At 37.9% G+C, this 25239-nt stretch overlaps 1 protein-coding gene across 1 annotated transcript in view; it reads right to left on the reverse strand.

The window, feature by feature from the left end:
* LOC103038099 (receptor tyrosine-protein kinase erbB-4) overlaps nt 1-25239 on the reverse strand; it is a 241984-nt gene that overhangs the window by 70935 nt on the left and 145810 nt on the right. The window contains exons 3-7 of the mRNA XM_049473047.1: nt 17303-17489; nt 8341-8475; nt 4483-4548; nt 2069-2187; nt 179-320 (exon numbers count right to left, since the gene is read on the reverse strand). Coding sequence (XP_049329004.1) covers nt 179-320; nt 2069-2187; nt 4483-4548; nt 8341-8475; nt 17303-17489 — 649 coding nt within the window. The remainder of the gene's footprint in view (nt 1-178; nt 321-2068; nt 2188-4482; nt 4549-8340; nt 8476-17302; nt 17490-25239) is intronic.

Raw genomic sequence — 25239 nt, forward strand, 5'->3', positions numbered from 1 at the left:
ACCCTGCTTACTGTACCTTCACACTCTTACTGCTCTTGCTGGTGCAATAATGTGCAATTAATGAAGATTGAACACCAGGCTGCTCCAATTTAGCCATGAAACCTGTTTCAGTTTCATTGTTCAACCCCTGTAAATATAGGCATGTTCTCATGTTCTCATGTTTTCTAGAGATACTCACGTGGGCACTTCTTGACGCAGAAAGCTCCGTAGGTGTACTTGGCTTTAGGGTTGTGCTCCAGCTGGAAGCTGGTCGGGTTGTAGACGAAAGGTTGAGGACACTGAGTAACACAAGCGCCGCTGTCGTTGAAGTTGGTGCAAGCCTGAAAATAATAAATAAATAACAAATAAAACAAAGCGGGACCAAGCGAGTCAGTTTCCTCTGGCCTGAATTCTGCAGTTCGTCAAAGGCGGACGCCAAGTCATTAGTCACATTTGTGAGTTATAATTAAAACTTTCTGTCGGAGCGAGAGCAAGCATAAGGTTGAGTTCAACGCCGCTCCCGGCAGCGGCAACACAATCGCAGCCATTGATCCAAGTCGTCATGCCAGGGGGCGAAATGTTACTCTAATTAAAAACTCTTGGCAGATGCTGCACATTATCAACTGTTGAAAGCAGCAATAACTGAAGATATTGGAAGTTCGGGCTCTGAAATTAACAAACAGATTCACTGGAAGAGCTGGAACTGCTGGAAGAGCTCGAACTGTGGTCAATAACAGAGAACCCATGATAATAAATGGAATAGGGGCCGTTTGGGACGCTGCTCATTATCCACACGCATGAAAAATTAAAACATACATCTGCAGGAGCTGCCGTGCATGAGTCCAACAGCACTGAAGTTTCCAAGAAGCTGCTACACATATATATAAATATACATAAATATATAACTATATATACAGCCGTTTTGAATAAGAACTGCCTTTTGTATTATTCGTATAAAATAGTTTTATACCCAACAAAGTAACTATACTAGAAGTGTGCTGCTTACAAAGAACAGGAACAAGAAGCATATTAGTACTGTAATGTAAATATATTTAACATAATAAATGGAATAGGGGCCGTTTGGGATGCTGCTCATTACCGTGCATGAGTTTAACGGCACTGACGTTCCCAAGAAGCTGCTATATATATAAATATATATATAAATATATAAATCTATAACTATATAGACAGCCGTTCTGAATGAGAACTGACTCATTACTTTTGCATTATTCGTATGAACTGAGATTGAGATTGAGCTTTTCTGGAATTCTTGTGGGAAATAACAGCTTAGTAAAATATACATATAGTAGTATGAAGTCAATTATAGGATATAGTGTTAATTAACGCATTTAAATGTCCAAAAAAAAATTAAGTAAATTTGTAACAAGTTAAAAATTGTAGTACAGTATATTAAAATATATATTTTTATATAAGCATATTTGTATTCTAACGTAAATATATTTAACATCGAAACACATACAAAATTAAAACAAGCATCTGCAGGAGCTGCCGTGCATGAGTCTAACAGCACTGAAGTTCCCAAGAAGCTGCTACACATATATTTATAAATATATATACACACAGCCGTTCTGAATGAGAACTGACTCATTACTTTTGCATTATTCGTATGAACTGAGATATTGAGCTTTCCTGGAATTCTTGTGGGAAATAAAGGCTTAGAAGGAGATGGAGATAGAGAACCTATACTACTGTATGACTATAAAACTATAAACTAAAACTATGGGATGTCAGTTGCAATCAATGCAAATCCGAGTGGTCCAGTGAACGATCGTATTTTTCGCATTATAAGGTGCACTTAAAATCCTTTAATTTGCACAAAAATCGACAGTGCGCCTTATAATCCAGTGCAAGTTATGTATGAATTCTACCAGTCAGGTATTAAGGAGCAGTAAAGCCATTTTCTCTAAAGTACAGCATTATAAAGGTGAGTTTTCAGTAAAGTTTCTCCAGCACTAAGGCTGGAGCTGTATTAGCATTAGCAAATACTTTAAAAACTAAACTAAACTAAAACTAAAATTTAGCATTAGCACAATAAAAGTTATAAAATAAAATAAAAGTGATGACCTACAAAGCAGTCGGTGTCTTTGGGTCCGGAGCATCCCCCGGCACACTCCCTGTGGCAGCAGTCACTGACGTACGGGCCGAAACAGCGCCCGTCACACTGCTCAGCACACACCATCTTCGTTACTGAAACACACACACACTTAAATTAAGTTGTGACAAAAGCAAATGTAGGACTGTAGTAATGACGATGTATTGGCATGTCAATTCTGTCATATATTTACGTTTTCTCCTGCGCTTATTTGTTTCTACTGAGAGCTCTTCTTAAGATGGTGTCCTATTATGTAAAAGAATGTAACTTTACGTTTCATAGACATGTGGTCACTGTGAAATACAACTGAACAGAAGTCACGTTACATCAGTGTTTCTCAACCCTGTTCTTACATGTTATACTGCATATTAACACTGTTCTACATATTCTAGAGCTTCCTCTGCTTTAAAGGCATTTAATAAAGTTAGTGGTGGTATGATGTGTTTAATACACTGCTGGATATACATAATGATTAATTTAGGCTCCATAGGGGGCTAAGAGATTTTAACAGGTAAACTCAGTAAATGACTGTTTATTAGCTGATCAGCTGGATCAGGTGGAAAACACTATTTTGGGGCAGTGATCAGGGTTAAGAAACTGCTTTAAACTAAAACATAAAGTACTGTACTAAATTCTGACTATCCACTACATCTGGCTTCTATCTAACTAGTTAACTAAATGAATTTTCGTTCATTATAGCCCACAGTAAGTCCTGTAATCCTAAATTAAAAAACACAGTTTGACAAAATGAAATAGTAATTAGCTGATCAGGTTAAGTTAAGCTAACTCACTAACACAGCTGCAGTTTATTAATCACAGTGGGTTTAATCTGTGTGCTGATTCAGAGACGTGTATTTTTAACCAGCTATCAGAAACATATCATCACAGTTGAAGTGGTTAGCCTATCGTTACCTTTCTTTTAGAAAAATCTCCGTATATCCAGATCTGTTTTTAAATCAGCTGAAGCTGCTGCAGCCCGATCCCGCTGCTAAATCTCACAGCACGTCGCAAAACCAGCAAGCTGATTGGCTGTTTCTACTGAGAGGCGGGAATTAATACATGAACTGGCTCCGTGATTGGTCCGGTCTGTCTCCTCATTAATAGTACAGCTGATCTGAGCGAAACGATATCATTTTTGGGGGGGACAAATCCACCTGTTTCTAATATTGGGTGGGACATGTCCCACCCATCCCCCCCGGTTCCTACGCCAATGCTGACAGCATCTATCAAAAGTGTCCTCTATAGATTGTGGCCGAGGCCAAGTTCAACTCCTACACCGTCCATCATAGAACAAGAACAACAATGCCAAGACCAGAACACTTCAATTCCTCTGTTCTCCAGAACACACGGCTGCAGCCTGTAATTACTGTAACTGTTTAAGTGCTGCGTGTCAACAGCTCGAACCCTCAGCCCTCTATCTGCCTCTCAGAGTCCCGCTGTAATTATCGCCCCCACAGCAGCGGGGCGCTGATGGAGCAAGGGCTCTGAAGCCGGGGGTCAGTTTCCCCCCGACCAGCACGTGGGAGATGAAGAGGGAGATAAAGGGAAGACCTTTCACTCGTTTGCTCAACAGCTGCCGAGTGTTTTCACCAACATCTTCAATGTGTCTTTTCTGTAGGCTAACGCCCACAAACCAGAGAAATAATCTCTCAACAATAGTTTAGTTTATAAGAGGGAACAAAATACACAAACTTTAATCAAGTTTTGGTGATTTTAAGTAATATATTATAGTTCTACATCTGTGAAATATAAGGAATAATACAGTACCAGTCAAAAGTTTGGACACACCAATTATTCTGCAAATAAAAAGTGTTAAACAGAATAAAACAGAATATGTTTAAAACTTTAGATTCTTCATTATCTTTGAGGACAGATCTGCAGACTCTTGGTGAGATTTTAATCTCAGTATCTTCATGAGGGAGAGTCACCTGGAATAGTTTTCTCAGCGTCTTGAAGGAAGGAGTTCCTGGAGGTGCTGAACAATAGTTGCTGCTTTTCCTTCACTTTGCTGTGAAGCTCCAGCTCATCCCAATTAAATCACCTCAAATCACCATCTCAGTTCATCAGGTTTAGATCAGGAGATTAATGTGGAGGACTAAAACATAACTCCATATGTGTACATTAATTATTTTAATGTATCTAATATTAATCTACAATGTAGAAAATAAATTAAATAAAGAAATAAAGAAAAACACTGAATGAGAAGGGGTGTCCAATAGTTTTAACTGGTACTGTATATTCCCATATATATTCCTAGAAATCCAGATTACCACCATTGTGGTCCAATTCCAAAGCTGTATCTTTGGCATATCAATGTAATTTAATAACTCAGCAGTGACAGTAATATAAATCAGGTTTATATTGTATATGATGGCGGTTTAGAGACTCACAGCTTTGGCACTGATCCTCTTGGTGACCCCAACAGCGTCCGTTACAGGACCGGTGACATCTCCGACCTGTGGAACAGATCCATCATCCTCAGTGTTAAACGCTTACTGATATATACTTATATAAAGTGAGACAGACAGAAAGACAGACACATAAACAGAGAGACAGATAAGGAGATTTGTGTCTTTAAAAGCGGCATTGCCATTGAATGCCTTGCACTGCTAGAGCTGCCCCAGTCAACTGTAAGTGAGAAATGTAATGACAGACATATAGTTAGATAGACAGACAGACAAATAGAAAGAGTTAGATAGACAGACAGACAGATAGTCAGAAAGGCAGACAGACAGATAGACAGACTAATAGAAAGAGTTACACAGACAAGAAGAAGATAGTAGGAGCTAGACAGACAGACAAGCAGAAAGGCAGACAGACAGACTAATAGAAGAAGTTAGATAGACCGGCAGACAGAAAGGCAGACAGACAGACAGACTGATAGAAGGAGTTAGATAGACAGACGGAAAGAAAGGCAGACAGACAGGCAGACTGATAGAAGGAGTAAGATAGACAGACAGACAGAAAGGCAGACAGAGGGACAGACAGACTGATAGAAGGAGTTAGATAGACAGACAGACAGAAAGGCAGACAGACAGACAGGCAGACTGATAGAAGGAGTTAGATAGACAGACAGACAGAAAGGCAGACAGACAGACAGACTAATAGAACGAGTTAGATAGACACACAGAAAGACAGACAGACTGATAAAATAAATAGATAGACAGACAGACAGAAAGGCAGACAGACAGACAGACTGATAGGAGTTAGATAGACAGAGAGACAGACAGGCAGACAGACAGAAAGCCTGATAGAAGAAGTTAGATAGACAGACAGACACAAAGGCAGACAGACAGACAGACTATTAGAAGGAGACAGACAGACAGACAGAAAGGCAGACAGACAAACTGATTGAAGGAGTTAGATAGACAGACAGACAGAAAGGCAGACAGACAGACAGGCAGACTGATAGAAGGAGTTAGATAGACAGACAGACAGAAAGGCAGACAGACAGACAGACTAATAGAACGAGTTAGATAGACAGACAGAAAGACAGACAGACTGATAAAATAAATAGATAGACAGACAGACAGAAAGGCAGACAGACAGACAGACTGATAGGAGTTAGATAGACAGAGAGACAGACAGGCAGACAGACAGAAAGACTGATAGAAGAAGTTAGATAGACAGACAGACACAAAGGCAGACAGACAGACAGACTATTAGAAGGAGACAGACAGACAGAAAGGCAGACAGACAGACTGATAGGAGTTAGATAGACAGAGAGACAGACAGGCAGACAGACAGAAAGACTGATAGAAGAAGTTAGATAGACAGACAGACACAAAGGCAGACAGACAGACAGACTATTAGAAGGAGACAGACAGACAGACAGAAAGGCAAACAGACAAACTGATTGAAGGAGTTAGATAGACAGACAGACAGAAGGGCAGACAGACAGACTAATAGAAGGAGTTAGATAGACAGACAGACAGAAGGGCAGAGAGGCAGACAGACAGACAGAATGATAAAATAAGTTAGATAGACAGACAGACAGACAAAAAAGGCAGACAAACAGAAAGACTGATAGAAGGAGTTAGATAGACAGACAGAAAAACAGACAGACAGACAGATAGCGGACAGACAGACAAATAGATAGATTTTTTGACTTTACTTTATCTGCAAGGTGTTTTAGCTGTAGGTAGGAGTGTGTAATAGAGTGTAGGACAGTGAGAGATTAAACACAGCGTTTAAAAACTCCAGCAGCACTGCTGCATCTGATCTACATGCTCCTATACTCAGTGTGGTGTAGGGTGTAGAAATAAGGCTGTAATGCAATGCTTCATCGGTATATAACATATAACACATCCAAACTCATATATTATATACAGATTATGACGAGGATAATTTACTCTAAATGTTTTATATACATTATAAATCACTTTTACTTTAATTACATTATGCAACTAACATTTTCTCCTTTAATAAACAGTAAGATTTGTGGAAGTGATGCCGGCACATGATGATGAACGCTTCCAGTTGATGTAAAGTAGGACCTGACACCATCTTCACACCACCGTCATCCCGCCCTCTCTCTCCTCCATCCTGCTGCCATTTGTGTCTAATTGAGTGTCGAGTAATTATGGAGCACTTGTGCTGCTGCGACAGAGAGTAACCCCTCAGCACTTAAACTCCTTTAATGAAGAGTAATTATTTTCTGACAGACTCAGTTTTAGTCAAGGAGACACACACACTCAAACAACTACCACCCCTCCTGCACATCTACACACACTTCAGAATGAGCCTCTAGAGGTTTGGAGGTGAACGTCAACTAGCGACGCTCTACAGCTACGACCGGAAGCAAATTAACATTTTTAGCAACAAAAGAAAAGTAAAATTGTAATTAACCACATTTTTTGGAAAGCTGAGTTCAATTTCACTAATTATGATATCCAGCCTTCCCGAGACTAACCAGCCTATAGAAATTATTCCAAAAGGGCATGGACAACTCATCCAAGAGGTCCCAAAATAACTAAGGAGACTAAACTAACTAACCTAGCCCTATATGGAAAAAATTATTGCCCCCCCCCCCATGAATTAACTGTGATTTTTTGTAAAGCTACTACCACAGCCAGTAACCTGCCAACCAAAATGACTCCAAAAGGGCATGGACAACTCATCTAGGAGGTCCCAAAAGAACACAGAAGATACACACACACTCTACACACACTTCAGAATGAGGCACACACACACACTCAAACAACTACCACCCCTCCTGCACATCTACACACACTTCAGAATGAGCCTCTAGAGGTTTGGAGGTGAACGTCAACTAGCGACGCTCTACAGCTACCACCGGAAGCTTCAAAATTAACATTTTTAGCAACAAAAGAAAAGTAAAATTGTAATTAACCAAATTTTTTGGAAAGCTAAGTTAAATTTCACTACTTACGATATCCAGCCTTCCCAAGACTAACCGGCCTATAGAAATTACTCCAAAAGGGCATGAACAACTCATCCAGGAGGTCCCGAAAGAACACAGAAGATACACACACACTTTACATACACTTCAGGCTAAACCTCTAGAGGTGAATGTCAACTAGCGACGCTCTACAACTACGACTGTAGACATTTTTGAGCAACAAAAGAAAAAGTAAATTTTTATAAACTCAGAAAGTTATAAACCTACACTAATGTGAGACAATAATCTTCCCCCTATTAATTAACTGTGATTAACCACATTTTTTGGAAAGCTCAGTTCAATTTCACGACTTACCACACCCAGCCTTTCCAGGTGTAACTGGGCTAACATTTACTATAAAAGGGCATGGGCAACTCATCCAGGAGGTCACAAAAGAACCCAGGTGAAACACACACTCAAACAACTACCACTCCTCCTGGACATCTACACACACTTCAGGCTGAACATCTAGAGGTTTGGAAAATTAATACTTTTTAGCAACAAAAGCAAAGTAAAATTGAAATTAACCACATTAGCCTATAGAAATGACTTCAAAAGGGCACGGACAACTCATCCAGGAGGTCCCAAAAGAACATATATTATAATGTATGTAGATGCAGATTTCTTTTTTCAGCAGGACTTGGCACACTGCCCACACTGTCAAAAGTACCAATTGGTTTTATATAATATTCTAATTTTCTGAGACACGGATTTTTGGGTTTTCAATGGCTGTAAGCCATAATCATCAACAATAAAATAAATAAATGCTATTCTTTAAGTTGTACCTGTATGCATACACAAGGAAAAGCATAGATTCATAGATGTGACAGCTTGGAAAGATACTCACATGAGTTTCCGCTGTTGTTGGACGGGACCACCAGCAGTTCAGCTCGAGGGTTATATACGATGTCCTGCCAGTGGATGGTGTCCACATGACACAGGAACTTATTCTGATCCACGTAAACCCCACCATTCAGAATTTCTGATACAGGAAGATAAAACAATAGTACAGCATTAGTTCTGTATACTGTATTTTATCACTAGCAGATAACAAATGCGTCATAACAGTCCTCTGAACACAGAAATCTCTTTCATATTTAAAGCCATCACAGGACTAGTGCTTCTGCTGATTGGTTGCAGTGTGAGGAATAGCTCCACCCATTTCCGCCCAGACTCCAATTCCTCTTTACAATAAAATGAATTAGTTAAAACTAACCCCACTGTCTGGAGGCTGTACTTTACTCTAGTTCACTCAACACAGTACAAGACCTTCAGTCTTAGTTTAAAGATTTATTTAGATAGATTTATTATTTTAATCACATTTCTAGATGATTTCTATGGTAAATGTTATTTATAGTTATGATCAAAAGTGTTTGCAACCATAAAAATGAAGTATTTCTCTTAGAAAAATATTGCAATAACAGCTCCAAGTCTCTCAAATTTGAAAGGTTACTTCTTACAACAGCAATTTTAAGAACTGAAAGCTTCAAATCTTAAATTTTTAAGTAACAAAATAAAAGAAACGTACAATTGTTGGAAGCAGGGATTGTAATAAACCTGGACCTATGTGAGAAAATAAACCCCCACCATGAATTAATTGTGATTAACCACATTGTTTAATTTCACTTCTTATGGCACCCAGCCTTCCAAGGAGTAACTGGGCTAAAAAAATACTCCAAAAGGGCATGGACAACTCATCCAGGAGGTCCCAAAAGAACACAGGAGATTTAATAACTCCCCCCATGGATTCACTATGATTAATTTGAAAAGCTACTACCACACCCAGCCTTACCAAAAGAGATCTTAGCTACAGGGCCATGGGTAAAAATATCAGTTTTTAACAACAAAGAAATTATTTATTATGAATCTAAAGAAACATATATATCAAAACTGTAAAGTAAATTCTACTTTAAGCTTGTTTAACTACTTAACAATCAGTTTTAAACTGTAACCAGCACTGGGGTGTGTCCTGCACTCTACACTATATTTCATCATCATTATTATTATTATTATTATTATTATTATTATTATTATTATTATTATAAAAATAGGGTGGATATGATGGAGCAATGATGGAGCTCGAGTTCATGGAGTGGACTGAAGGTTATATTGAGTGTTCTGCATTAATATGCGTTTGACTTTTTTAATACACAGTCAATAAAATTGCTTAAAAAAAAGTAATTTGGTGTGATTTAAAGAAAAGCATTAGACACGCTAAAAACAGACGCTGTTTAAAGCAGACGAGCAGCGATGAGCTTCAGGATCAAAGAAACTGAGAGAAATAAGTATTAATAAGTCATTCAGAGGGCAGCAGCTCCTTATTTCACCTCATACAAACATTAATAGTAATAAAAATAGTGGAAATAGCCTTTATTTTAGAACAGTTTCACAATATTAACCCTTTTTAATATTTAATATTCACTGATCAAGCATAACATTATGACCACTTCCTTGATTCAACACCCCTTGTCCATCTTACCACATCTACTGATCATATAGGACACTTTGTAGTTCTATAATCACAGACTATAGTTGTGCTAGGTGGCTGTTGTGGTATTCCAGGTGTTTCCTATGTGGTAGCTAAATTATGCCTACTTGGTTATAATAGTTTTCCTAGGTGGTTGATGTGGTAACTATGGTGGTTACTATGGAATAGCTAAATGGTGGTGACATTGGTTTATATAATATATCTAGGTGGTTGCTGTGTTATTCCAGATGGTTCCTAAAGAGTAGCTAAATGGTGGCCACTTACGTACTACAGTGTTGCTAGGTGGTTGTTGTGGTATTCCTGGTGGTTCCTATGAGATAGTGGTATGGTGGCTACATAGGTAAAATAGCATTGCTAGGTGGTTGTTGTGGTATAGTTGTTTTGTCATTTCCAGTGGTTCCTATGGTATAGCTAAATGGTAGATGTACTGTATGAATCTTATAGTGTTGCTAGGTGGCTGCTGTGATATCCCAGGTAGATACATGAGTACTATAGTGTTGCTAAGTGGTTGATGCGGCATTCCAGGGCATACCTGGGTATAATAGTTTTCCTAGATGGTTGATATGGTATTCCAGATGGTTCCTATGGTATAGGGGATATGATGGCTACATGGGTAAAATAACATTGCTAGGTGGTTGTTGTGGTACCCCTGGTAGTTCTTATGGTATAGGGATATGGTGGCTACATGGGTAAAATAACATTGCTAGGTGGTTGTTGTGGTACCCCTGGTAGTTCTTATGGTATAGGGATATGGTGGCTACATGGGTAAAGTAATGTTGCTATGTGGTTGTTGTGGTATTCGAAGTGGTTCCTATGGTATTGGGATATGGTGGCAACATGAGTAAAATAGCGTTGCTAGGTGGTTGTTGGGGTAGGATAAGTGGTTCCTATGGTATATCTAAATAATGGAAACATGGGTGCTCTATAGTATTGTTAGGTGTTTGCCAGGTTGCTATGGTGCTCCAGGTGGTTGCTGTGATGTTGCTAGATGGATACTAGTATTGTTAGGTAGTTGCTGTGGTTTTTCAGGTGAATGCTATTTCTGGTTTCACTGAAATAACATCCTGTCATACTGTAAAGATTATTTGAGCATTAGTTTAAGCTTTCAAACATCTGCTTTTTCCAAACATTTGCTTTAGTTTTACAGCTCGGAGATATAAACACACTTTCTGAAATTTCTCTACGACGCTCTGCAAGAGTTTTCACTGATCTTTGATGTTGGAGATCACACGTTTATGTGGATGCTGGATTAATATTTCACCCGTCCGCCATCTTTGTTTGATCAATCCCTCATGGCCTTGATGTACTGGATTATTTATTTCCACCCAATTCCAGACATCACAGCATGTATTCATGAGGAAGGCAACTTGAGTAAGTGCTCTCAAGAACTTCCATCTATTCCATCCAAAACACTGTTTATTTTATTAATAAAGTTTGAAAAAGTAAAAGCTTTCAAGGTTTCAAGTGTTCCTTCACTGTTTCCCTGTAAATACCCTCAATAAAATGATCAAAACTGATTCTACTGATGCTGGCCCAAACTAGTAAAAGGATGAGGAACTTTAAGGGGTTCTTCAAAAGGTTCCTCAAAGCACCTTAAGTGGTTTCTGAAAAGTTGCAATTTAAAGAACCCCTAAAAGTTCCTAAAAGTTGCTCCTTTGACCTGACGTCCACATGTGTGGACATCACATTTTGGGTTGTCCAGCCCACAGCACTAAATTTTTAACACAAGGGCTCTACAAGGGCCATAATACTGTCACCTAGTGGTGGCAGAAGAGTTTAACACATTACAGTTTTGATTTTGTTCAGAAATGTACTGCTAGATGGTGGTGGTATACTGTAAGGAGGAGGTTGCTATGGGATTTCAGGTGGTTGGTATAGTGGTAGACCCTGTGGTTTTGTTAAGCAGTTTCTAGATGTGACTAATATGGTGTTGGAGGTTGCTATGGTAAAGTATTTCAGGTGGTTGCTATAGTGTTTCGCTTTATTGGATTCTATGGTTTTGTTAAGTGGTTGCTAGATGGTGATGGTATAGCATTAGAAGAAGGTTTCCATGGTATTTCAGGTGGTTGATATAGTGGTGGATTTTATAGTTTTGTTAAGTGGTTGACAGATGTTGCTAGTACAGTGTTAGAAGGAGGTTGCTATGGTAAAGTATTTTAGGTGCTTTCTATAGTAGATTATTGGTGTCCTTTATGATTTTGTTAAGTGGTTGCTCGATGGTGCTAGTATTTTAGGTGGTTGCTATAGTGTTTTTCTTGGTGGATTCTATGGCTTTGTCTAGTGGTTGATAGATGTTGCTTGTATATTGTTGTAAGGAGTTTGCTATTGTATTTCAGGTGGTTGCTATAGTGTTTTGCTTGGTGGATTCTATGGTTTTGTTAAGTGGTTGATAGATTGGGGCTACTACAGTGTAAGGAGGAGGTTGCCATGGTATTCCAGGTGGTTGCTATAGTGTTTTTCTCAGTGGATTCAATGGTTTTGTTAAGTGATTGCTAGATGGTTCTAGTATAGTGTAAGGAGGAGGTTGCTATGGTACAGTGTTTTAGGTGGTTGCTATAGTGTTTTGCTTGGTGGATTTTATGGTTTTGTTAAGTGGTTACTGGATGGTGCTAGTATAGCATCAGAAGGAGGCTGCTATGGTACAGTGTTTCAGGTGGTTGATATAGTGTTTTGCTTAGTGGATTGCATGGTTTTGTTAAATTATTGATAGATAGTGGTAGTATAGCATTAGAAGGAGGTTGCTATGGTATTTGAGGTGGTTGCTACAGTGTTTTGCTTGGTGGATTCTACGGTTTTGTTAAGTGGTTGCTAGATGGTGCTAGTACAGTGTTAGAAGGAGGTTGCTATGGTATTTCATGTGGTTCCTAAAGTGTTTTGCTTGGTGGATTCTATGTTTTTATAAATGGTTTTTATATGTTGCTAGTATATTAATTACTATTTTATTAATTGTATATTAATCATTAATTGGTTTATAGATAGTGGTGGTGGTATAGCATTAGAAGGAGGTTGCTATGGTATTTGAGGTGGTTGGTGTGGTGTTGACAGATAGTTCCTTTAAATTCTTAATTACACAATCAGACCAAACCATTTTTTTAACTTTTTACAGCTTTACACTTTAGAAGTGTTGTGAGAAGGAATGGTAACATTATAAAGTAGCAAATACTTTACTGTCCCAAATTTGTTCGGAATGTAGAAAGGGATGTACAGTGTATTAATAAATGACGTAATTAAGCAGATAAAATATGAAATATATTGGGTTTATACTGTCTGCAATCAAAGAATGTTCAAATTCATATTTTTGGGTTGTAGTAAAAACATCTTTAATAAATAAAGCTAAAGAAATAGTGAATAAATCATTATTACTTATTTTATTTTCCAAATTCTTAATTACACAATCAGACCAAACCATTTTTTCAAAGAGTTAGACCGATAGCAACATCCTTAAAACTGTGGGATTAAATTTTGCCAGAAAAAAAAAAACAAATATATAAAAATATAAATGGTATAGTAATTAAGTTAATTAGGAATTAATTCATGATTTAGGTTTAAACTGGACTGGACTGTTGGTTTAAAGCCAAAGCTAAGCTAAGTCTCAGTTGGACAGCATGGTGTGGAGCTGTTATCATGTTTCTCAGCTAAAAGAGCTTCTAAACATGGTTTTAATGTAATTTACTGTGGTTAAATAAAGGTTAAAGGAAAGGTCTTCATGTATATGGTTTAATTATGCAGCAGGACTGAACGTGCAGTGAATACTCTTCTGTTAATTCCCGGAATTCCCCACAACTACAGCTCTCTGACAATATACATTAATTATTCACTGTACTGCGTTTTTATGCTATTTATGAGCCGTTGTGGCTGGTTTACACAGTGCAAAAGTATTCAGCCCCCTTTACTCTGAAACCCCTAAATAAAATCCAGTGTAAACAATCAATTACCCTCAGAAGTAATTAATTAATAGAGTTAATCCAGCTGTGTGTAATTTAGTCTAAATACAGCATAAATACAGCTGTTCTGTAAAGGCCTCAGTGGTTTGTTAGTGTGTTTTTTCCACCTTAAATGCATTGCCTCAGTAACTGTTGCTGCCCTATTTAAGGTGGACCAGAAATTTTTTTCTAAATCTATCCTAAATTGAATCAGACTCAGTGGTAAGGCTAAGAGGTAAAATGGAATTGGCTCTTTCTTGGAATTTTCCAATGAAAATTCATTGTAACAAATGATGATCACTTTAAAGATACAAAAAAAATGGTAACGAAAGAAATCTAAGGGATCAGAATACCTGGCAACATGCTTAGCTTTCTCTCCCTCACCTCCATCACAGCTCTGCTGTCGCCCGGGGGGTTTCTGCTGGCCGTGAGAGGAGGGGACCACCCCAATCAAACTGCCCGCGGCACTGTTTCCCTCTGCCCACTTCACACGTCCAGAGCCCCGGCCATCAAACCCGACATGCTTCCACTAAACTGCTGAATTTTGTAAGAATGGTCTGAAATATTAAAGCTAAAAACAGCTCAGTTTCCCGTTTCTCCTGATTGGAAATGAAGTAAATGAGTGTTTCTCAGTGGTGAAGAAATGCAGAGCTCTCAGGGTCCCACAGAGAGGTCTAGAGAAAGTTTATAAAAGGACCAATTAAAAGAATAAAGTCTAATACCTGGAGTAGATTCTCTATTTACAGTGCCTTGCAAAAGTATTCAGCCCCCTTGAACTTTCCAACCTTTTGCCACATTTCCTATTCGGTAACATTTTACATTAAGTGTTGACTAACTAACATGAATTAATGCTTTAGTTACCATGAATAAGACATGAGGTAGTACATTAACAATGCTTAGATAATGTTAATTAAACACGGAACTACAGCATTAATTAATGTTACTTTCAAATTACAAGTGAATCATTTGTTAAGATGAACAATAACTAATATACTTTATTATTAGATACTTCACTAATGTTAGGTAAACAAGTAACAACTGCATTAGTTATTTTCTTGTGTGCTGCAGTTATGAATACGGTAATCGTGAGCTCCGCCCACTTCTCTACCACAATACAGAGTTACTATATTCACTAATACCACTTACAACTTTACTACTGTACACAACACAAGCCTTATTATGTTCACCATGACCAGAAGAAGCTCCGCCCACTTCTCTCTACTACAATACAGAGTTACTATATTCACTAATACCACTTTCAACTTTACTACTGTACACAACACAAGCCTTATTATGTTCACCATGTTCAGAAGAAGCTCCGCCCACTTCTCTACTACAATACAGAGTTACTATATTCACTAATACCACTTTCAACTTTACTACTGTACACAACACAAGCCTTATGATGTTCACCATGACCAGAAGAAGCTCCGCCCACTTCTCTACAATACAGAGTTACTATATTCACTAATACCACTTACAACTTTACTACTGTACACAACACAAGCCTTATGATGTTCACCATGACCAGAAGAAGCTCCGCCCACTTCTCTACAATACAGAGTTACTATATTCACTAATACCACTTTCAACTTTACTACTGTACACAACACAAGCCTTATTATGTTCACCATGTTCAGAAGAAGCTCCGCCCACTTCTCTACAATACAGAGTTACTATATTCACTAATACCACTTTCAACTTTACTACTGTACACAACACAAGCCTTATGATGTTCACCATGACCAGAAGAAGCTCCGCCCACTTCTCTACAATACAGTTACTATATTCACTAATACCACTTACAACTTTACTACTGTACACAATACAAGCATTATTATGTTCACCATGACCAGAAGAAGCTCCGCCCACTTCTCTTCACTACAATACAGAGTTACTATATTCACTAATACCACTTACAGCTTTACACTTTAGAAGTGTTGTGAGAAGGAATGGTAACATTATAAAGTAGCAAATACTTCACTGTCCCAAATTTGTTTGGAATGTAGAAAGGGATGTACAGTATATTATTAAATGACGTAATTAAGCAGATAAAATATGAAATATATTGGGTTTATACTGTCTGCAATCAAATAATGTTCAAATTCATATTTTTGGGTTGTAGTAAAAACATCCATAATAAATAAAGCTAGTAAAGAAGCTAGTAGAAATAGTGAATAAATCATTCTTTATTTTATTTTCCAAGGTAAAAATGGTTTCAATCTGCAGGTAATGTCCTGATAGCATGAGGTTTGGGAATGAAAGATAAGTGCAGAAGAACTGTCATCCATTTGGGTCATTCTGAGTTCAGACTGGTAACGGCAGATAAAGGAAGTCTTCAGAGGTGGCTGTAAAAGATGTCATTTATTCAGAGTAAATGATGCGTATATGAGACTGTGTACTTTTTGATAAATGGCCTTGAACTGAAAACTTTTCTGGAAACAGGCTGTGAATGCAAACGTGGCTTTTGGGTTATGGGTTGGATATGAATATGATCATCTGTAGCATCAGTGTAAAGCCACTGAAATACAGGAACAAGAACTACTCAACTAAGTAACGACTAAAATACTTTAAGAAGAAATGAAGCTCTGTCAATCCAAAACACTTCAAGAACTTTGAAAATATCCTCAGGTGCAGACACCGCAAAGACAATCAAATACATTATGATAAAACTGGTTCTCATCAGGATTCTTGTTTAATGTTTTCCTTATTGTAGATTTGTTGAAAATGTTAGCATGTGCCAGAGATTTCTGTAAGCCTTCAGCTGACACTCTAGGATTCTTCCTCACCTCATTGAACACGTTGTGCTGTGCTCTTGCAGTCATCTTTACAGGACTTTACCACGCCTAGGGAGAGTAGCAACAGTGCTGAACTTATCGTGTCTTACCGTGGGCACGTGAACATCAAGGCTTTTAGAGATACTTTTGTAACCCTTTCCAGCTTCACGCAAGTCAGCAATTGTTGAATGTAGGTCTTCTGAGAGCTTGATCTTTTGTGCTGAGAGGCGTGATTCACATCAAGCAATGCTTCTTAAAAGCAGCAAACTGTTTTATAGGGCAGGACAGCTTTAATCAACACATCTCAACACAATCTCATCACATCCTGGTTCCAATTAGCTCTTAGCTAGTCGTTAGCCGAGGGGTTCACATACTTTTTCCCCATTCACTGTGAATGATAACATGTTATGTTCAATAAAACTTTGCAAACATATACTTTTTGTGTGGTATTAGTTTAAGCAGACTGTGTTTGTCTATTGTTGTGAATTATATAAAGATCAGAACACATTTAATGATCAATTTATGCAGAAATCCAAGTATAATCCCAAATGGTTCACATACTTTTTCTTGCAACTGTAAATGTTGTGATTGTAAATACAGTATAAATGTAGAGTAACGTACCGGTGAGGTTCTTGAGGCCGAGCTGCCGGAGGCCGAAGTATCCGTCTCGTCTGTAGTTGAGGAAGATGGCCAGAGCGTATCGACCTTCGTAGAGTTTGGTGCCGCGGATGATTCTCAGATTCTCCAGAGGAAGATAATCAAACTGATTCAGAGCCACCAGAACGTAGCCGGTCACCTCTCTGATCGACTGTACAAATAAAACACAAACAACAAGGAGAGAAATCAGAACAAACACCAGAACTCTGGCCACTTTATTAGAAACACCTACTTTATTATCTTCTGCTTCCAGAACGGCCAGAATAACCTTTATCAGTTTAATTTTCTGAACAGTTGACCCAAAATGTAAGGTAGTTTTTTTTATTTTTTACATTTAGTTTAGTGAAGAAGAAATGGGCTTTTACCGTTTTTACAATAGAATTTTTTTATATCGTGTTTATATTATTATTTATAATAATATTTATATTTTTACTTCAGGAAAAATGAAAAATATATATATTTTAAATTTAATTTATTTATTTTTGTGCGTCTTGTACCAATATTAAGTTGAATTATACTATTAAATTTCTGATTAAAAATGCAAAAATGGAAAAATCAGAGAACTGAGATTTTTTGTTTGTTTGTTTTGTTGTAATAGCTAAAATTCTATTCATGAAAGGAATAATTGACTAAACAAAAAATTGGGAAAATTGATGAAAACACATTTTATCAATATACTAAATGGGAAAAAATAAATAATGAGGTTTTACATCAAATATCTTGCCTCAAATAATCAGAAAATAGAACAAGGTGTCATCTCAGATTTTTTTAACAGAGGTGTACATTTAAAAACTAAAAAACGTTCTTAAAAAGAAAATACAGAAATAAAAAGGATGTTAAAGGGTTAATGCTGTGGATTAATTATTAATAAGACGTGTCTCTGAGGGACTGAGGGAACAGTTATGAACTGTGTGGCGTCTATTGTTGCTGCAGTTTTGCATGATTGTTATATTTATATTAAAAAGTTGAATAAAAGTTGCAGGCAGTGATTAGAGAGTCAGGCGTGTGCTGAAGTGCAGCTGATAACAGGCAGAAACTACAGTTCCCTGCGTCCTCCTGACACCACATACAATACAGTGAGAAATGACAGCGCTGCAGTGTGTAATTACCCAGATTATACCTTCCCCTTTTCACCAGTGTTATTAAAGAAGAGGTGCTGTGTGGAAAATAACCCCGGGGTTGAGGAGGTTTTTTTCTGCATAACAAATCCAGAGTAATTGGCAGCTGTGTTTCTGCACGGGTTCAGGATCTACAGGTTAATGACGGGTCACAGCAGATAAGAACAAGAATAAAACATAAAGCTTTTTATTTCATTTACTTTAAACCAGCTAAAACTTTCTTTATCAGCTGACCAAAATTTGCTGGACTCTTCGAAAAACTACGTTTTTTAGTGGCTATTGGTTTTACATACAGAAATTCAGAAAAGTACGGAGACCCTAAGGTGACATCATGTACAAAAAAAGTGGGAATGAAATACTTAGATGTAGGAACGAGATCATTAAGGCGTGGCCACAACTTATTAAGGCGTGGGAACAAGTTAATCAAATCTAGCCGGAGAATAATAAAAATGTAAATTAATGCTCATGAAGAAACAGAATATTACATTAAAGCTCCTTTAATCCAAGGAAAATCTTTAGTAAAAAAAGTTAAAGAAACTTAATTTGCATACTAAAAGCTGATTGGCTCAGATGCAGACAGTATGCAGACCCGTCTTCCTTCCATAAGCAGTCAGATTGAGCGAAACCCCCGAGAACTGATCACTTTGTTAACTGTGAAATAACTGCTGCTAAAAGTGTCTTTATGTTCAGCGTCATCCGCATTTGCGAAAATATTCTATGTCTATGTTTCATCAAGAAATCACTTTAATAGAACCTGTATAAAACATGGAACACTGGTGAACCTTCCCAAGAGTGACTGACCGATGGAAATTACTCCAAAAGGGCATGAACAACTCATCCAGGAGATCACAAAAGAACCCAGAACAACATTTAAAGAACTGCAGGTCTGGGTGAAAATTAACAGAACAGCCCGTCTCACATTTGCCAATAAACATCTTGATGATGTCCCAAAACCTTTGGCTAAATGCTGAAGTCTAAAAATGTTCATCTAAAATGATGAAATGCTAAAACTTTTGTCTGATTTAGCTGGGTCCAAAAACCTTTGCCTAAATGCTAACATCCAAAAACCTTTGGCTAAATGCTAACATCTAAAAACTTTTGGCTAAATGCTAACATCCAAAAAACCTTTGGCTAAATGCTAACATCCAAAACATTTGGCTAAATGCTAACATCCAAAAACCTTTGGCTAAATGCTAACATCCAAAACCTTTGGCTAAATGCTAACATCCAAAAACATTTGGCTAAATGTTAATATTCAAAAACATTTGGCTAAATGCTAACATCCAAAAACATTTGGCTAAATGTTAACATCCAAAAACATTTAGCTATATTCTGAAGTCAAAAAAAGGTCAAAAGCTGATGGAGGAGATAATAATAAAATTCCATGAATGGAAGAAGAACAAGAAAAAAAAAAGAAGAAGAGTTTATCGTCATCCACATTTGTGAACATGGTAATTATTTTATAAATGTATTTTTTGTTTGTATAAACAAGTGAAACTACGTTCTATGTCTATGTTTAATCAAGAAATCACTTAAATACAACCCGTCTGAAGACCAAAATTACTCCAAAAGGGCATGAACAACTCATCCAGGAGGTCCCAAAAGAACCCAGAACAGCATTTAAAGAACTGCAGGATGCCACTATGAGCAGGAGGTCGCAGGTTCGAACCCCCCGCTCACGCATTTACCATCGAGCTGCCAGCGCTCAGAGGGAGCAAAATTGGCCCTGCTCCCTCCGGGTGGGAGGGATCACTCCTAGGATGATGTCCACAGCACAGGGCGTGAGCTGATGTATCAGAACCGAGTTGCTGCGTTTTCCTCCGAGCGTTAGTGCTGTGATGCTATTCGGCAATGCTGCATCAGCAGCAGCTCGAAAAGAAGCGGTGGCTGACTTCACATGTATCAGAGGAAGCATGTATTAGTGTTCATCCTCCTGCTGTGTTGGGGCATCACTAGTGATAGGAGGAGTCCTAATGAGTGGGTTGGGTAATTGGCCGTGTAAATTGGGGAGAAAATGGGAAATATTTTAAATAAAATTATACAAAAAAAAAAAGAACTGCAGGATCTCACTCGCCTCAGTTAAAATCCTGAAGGAGAATATCCGTCCATCTGTTTGTGATCTTAAGCTCAGGTGTACTTGGGTTCTGCAGCAGGACAATGATCCAAAAAACACAAACCTCTAAAGTTCACCTCTGAATGGATTAATAAACTAAATTAAGGTTTTGGAGGGTCTAGTTAAAGTCTGGATGATTGAGATGCTGTGGATGATCTTAAACAGGATGTTAATGCTGGAAAATCCTCCAATGTGTCTGAATTAAAACTGTAATTCTGTAAAGAAGAGTGAAACAATATTCCTCCACAGAGATGAGAAAGACTCGTTATCAGTTATCAGTAACACTTGATTGCAGCTGTTGCCGCCAAGAGTAAAGAGCACAACCAAGTTATTAGATTACACTAGAGGCCACTTAAAAATGATGAGTTTGAATTAAATGATGTGTCTGAATTAAAACTGTAATTCTGTAAAGAAGAGTGAAACAATATTCCTCCACAGAGATGAGAAAGACTCGTTATCAGTTATCAGTAACACTTGATTGCAGCTGTTGCCGCCAAGAGTAAAGAGCACAACCAAGTTATTAGATTACACTAGAGGCCACTTAAAAATGATGAGTTTCTTTGATTTTACCAAATTAAAAACCTCCGGAATATAATCAAGAGGAAGATGGATGATCACAAGCCATCAAACCAAACTGAACTGCTCTTGAAGTTTTGCACCAGGAGTAAAGCAGCATAAAGTTATCCAAAAGCAGTGTGTAAGACTGGTGGAGGAGAACATGATGCCAAGATGCATGAAAACTGTGATTAAAAATCAACCAGGGTTATTCCACCAAATATTGTTTTTTTCTGAACTCTTAAAACTTTATGAATATGAACTTGTTGTTTTCTTTGCATTATTTGAGGTCTGAAAGCTCTTTTTTGTTATTTTCTGCAAATAAATGCTCTAAATGACAATATTTTTATTTGGAATTTGGGAGAAATGTCTGTAGTTTATAGAATAAAACCATAATGTTCATTTTACTCAAACATAAACCTATAAATAGAAAATCCAGCCTCTAGCTCTGACCCTGTAGGTTACATTCTTTCTATTTGAGTTTCAGAATAAGAGCTTCCCCCTGGACTCCTTCAGTTCCAACCACAGCAATTAGCAACAGCGCTACACAAAAAAAAACAACTACATACAGTCCAAACCGTCTCCTAAACCTGATTCCTGCATTCCTCTCCGTGTCCTGAGGCTGGAGCTCCTCTTTCCAGCATTCCTGACCTGAACATCAGGGCTACAGGACTGCAGGATGCTGGGAACGAGGATCGCTCCTCTACATCATTAGACGACTGATGGTAGTCTCTACGCTTTGAAGAACTGGCAGTGTTGAGCTGATGCTCGAGGCTTAAAGATTAAAACATTCAAAATCATAAAAACCAAGCATTCTTACACCGTGTTTGAACATCAATTCAGACTGCCCACTCACACAAACCTCTACACATAGAGGTTTCCCATATACTCTAAAAAAAATACTTTTTATCTGTACAATGTTACAAAAATTCCCAATTCTCAGGTTCTCACTACAGGACTTTTTTAGTTGTTGGGTGCTGAAGAACCTACTGTTCTTTGGTTCCAGCAGGGAACAAAACCTGTAGAACCTATTTTTATTGGTGGAAATGCACCAAATGGTTCAAAATTAACAGAGCCTATTCCACATTGGTTTTAAAGGGCTATAAAAGGTCTTAGCAGGAAAAACTCCCTAAAAGCAAGTTGAAGGAACTTCAAGATTCTAAAAAGCTCAAAGAGTCTGAACACTGAAGAAGAACACTGTAAGAAACCAAGATTTAAAGAAAAAACTTACTCTGAATATGAAGAAGCAACACTGAGAGAAAAGCTGGGATGAATAAAAAATGAAGAGTAAATAAAACTAGAAAGGGAAAGTTTGGGAATTCATTTTAAGTTGGCTTGGAAAAGTGTGCTAATAATGTTGAAAATTAAAAATGGTTGCTAAGGTGGTTCTGTCTGAAGAATGTGAAGAGTGTGAAGTGCTATGCTGTTGAATTTTGGCTAAAATAGTGGAATGCTATTACTTTTGCCTAGTCCAAAAAACCTTTGGCTAACAGCTCAAGTCCTTAAACTTTTAGCTAAAAGCTAAAGTTTAAAACATTTTGGCTAAAATGGTGGAATGCTAATACTTTGGTCTCATATAGAGGTGTCCAAAAACGTTGGCTAAATACTAAAGTTCAAAACCTTTTGGCTGAAATGAGTGAAAGCTAGTACTTCTGTTTAATATAGCACTGTCCAAAATCTTTGGCTAAATACTAAAGCCAAAAAAACTTTTGGCTAAATGCTAAAATCCAAAAACTTTTGGCTAAAATGGTGGAATGCTAATATTTTTTCTGATATAGCAGTGTCCAAAAACCTTTAGCTAAAAGCAAAAATTCAAAAACATTTGGCTAAAAGCAAAAAGTTACAAATATTTTGGCTAAAATGTTGGAATGCTAATACTCTTGTCTGATATAGAAGTGTCCAAAGCCTTTGGCTGCATGCTAAAGTCTTAAATTCTTTGGCTAAACGCTGAAGCCCAAACAATTTTTGGCTAAAATGGTGGAGTGCCAATATTTTCATCTGATATAGCAGTGTCCAAAAACCTTTCAAAAGTGCAAAAGTGTTTGACTATACTCCAAAAAAGTGTGTCCAAAAAAGGTCAAAAGCTGTTGGAGAATATAGTGATAAAAATTTGTGAATAGAAGAAGAAGAATACAAAGAAGAGTAAAAACAGTAAAGCCAACCTAACAACTCTGGAGCACAAGAAAGAACCACTGAAAGGAACCAAGACTCAGATAATAAGCATAAACTTAAAAAGCTGAGAGAGGATCCAAAACTCAACAGTAGTAAGACCAATCAGAACAAACTCTCAGATTAACCAAGAATGAAAGATAAAAACTGTCTAAAATCATAAGAAAGAACCAATCTATATAAAACAGTGAGAAGAATCATAATGAGGAACCTCCTTAAGAGGAAAAAGCTCCCTAAGAGCATGACAAGAGGATGAGCCCCTCAGAGGAATCAAGATTCAACAATTAGTAACTCCCCAGGAGCAAGAAGAAGAACCACTAGGAGGAACAAAGCTTTAAAAATGAAAAACATGAAGATGACAATCTGAGAAGAAACAAGAAGAAAAAAGATGGTGGCAAGAAAAAACTGTGAAAAAACAATATTTAAAATATTCGAAAAGATCTCCTAAAATCTAAGAGGAACTAAGAATTTAAAGAAAAACTGAAAGCTATAAGTAAGAAAATGAAGCCACAACGATAAAACTTCTTAAAATCATTAAGTAGAACCACTGTTAGTCCATTTTCAACCAAAATAACTTTTTTTAACTGTTTCCATTCAGGTTTATAAGAACATTGGTGCTTTTCAGCGAATCATCCAACGTTTGCATCAGTTTTAGTGGAAACGAAAATACGTCAGAGAATACGTCATCAACAGGGTGGTACAACCACTACAAGCTCCATGACAACATTAAGTAGAACCACTGAGAGTCCTTTTCAACCAAAAGAATCAAAAGAAAGTTCTTGAACTGCTTCTGTTCGGGCTTTGGAACCAAGGATACGTCATCAACAAATTGAGTTTGCACAAGGATGAATCTACTATTCTTTGGTTCCATCTGGGAACTGACACTGACAAACTAAGCTAAGCCATCCCAACCTAACCCACCCAAACATGTCAAACCATGGCCTCACTTTGCGCAGTATGAGAATCTGGGAACATGAGGAAGAAAGCGTGGGGAACTATGTGCCACGGTGCATAATGTATAAGGTTAAAGCAGGGAGACAGTAGGAGGTGTTAAAGGCAGTGAGCAGTCTGCGGTATCTCCCGCTTCTGAGGTTAGCCAGCAAATGTTTTATCATCTGTATCATTTTGTAGTGCGAGTGGGCACATGAGGGAGGGCGGCAGGGACCCCGTCTGCATCCCAATCGCAGGGAAAACAATATAAATGTCATTGTCGCTGTTTAACGCAATCTGTTTGTTACACCCCATGTGGCAGGCGGCACAACGCTGCGCATATTTGCCCGAAACCAGCTGTCACAGAGAGATATTAAAAATCCACAGAGGGAAACCATTTGAAGAGGCTCATAAATTAAGCGCTGTTGAATACTTGGTTTTAATGTCAGCTCGTGCCAGGCGAGGAAAGTTTGGGCCACCGCACACAAAAAAACGCCCTGACTTTACCACCCGGGGACCGGCGGGCACAGTCGTGACGGCCACCCAGACCTGACCACTTGGCAAGCGCTGGTGAACAATAGCAGGTCATCAGGATAGTGGAGAGAAACACTGTGACACACGGGCTCACGGGACTGAGAAAGACACAGGACTGAGAGTGGAGAGCGGTGGACAATAGAGAGGTTTAGAGGTCACAGACAAAAGACGACATTCAACAAATGATGTCAGTCCAGTGAAATGCAATTTAAAAGGTGCGTCTCCTAAGAGGGATTGCTTTAATACACTGTACGAGCCAATCCCTAGGGGTAAAAGTCCTCAAAGAGAACTAAAGAAAATACAACTTTAGTTGTTTTTGAACAAAGTATCCATGTTTAACTCCAATCCAAACATCTGTGTCAGTGGTCAGTGTTCTGACCAGTGTTTTTCAGTTTTATTCAGGGTTGAAGCAATAATTAGAGGCTTGCAGATTCAAGCTTAATGGCTGTGAAATGTATAATAAAGGATTGTGAATTATTGAA

This window comes from Astyanax mexicanus, unplaced genomic scaffold (genome assembly GCF_023375975.1).
Source record: "Astyanax mexicanus isolate ESR-SI-001 unplaced genomic scaffold, AstMex3_surface scaffold_33, whole genome shotgun sequence".
Taxonomy (NCBI): domain Eukaryota; kingdom Metazoa; phylum Chordata; class Actinopteri; order Characiformes; family Acestrorhamphidae; genus Astyanax; species Astyanax mexicanus.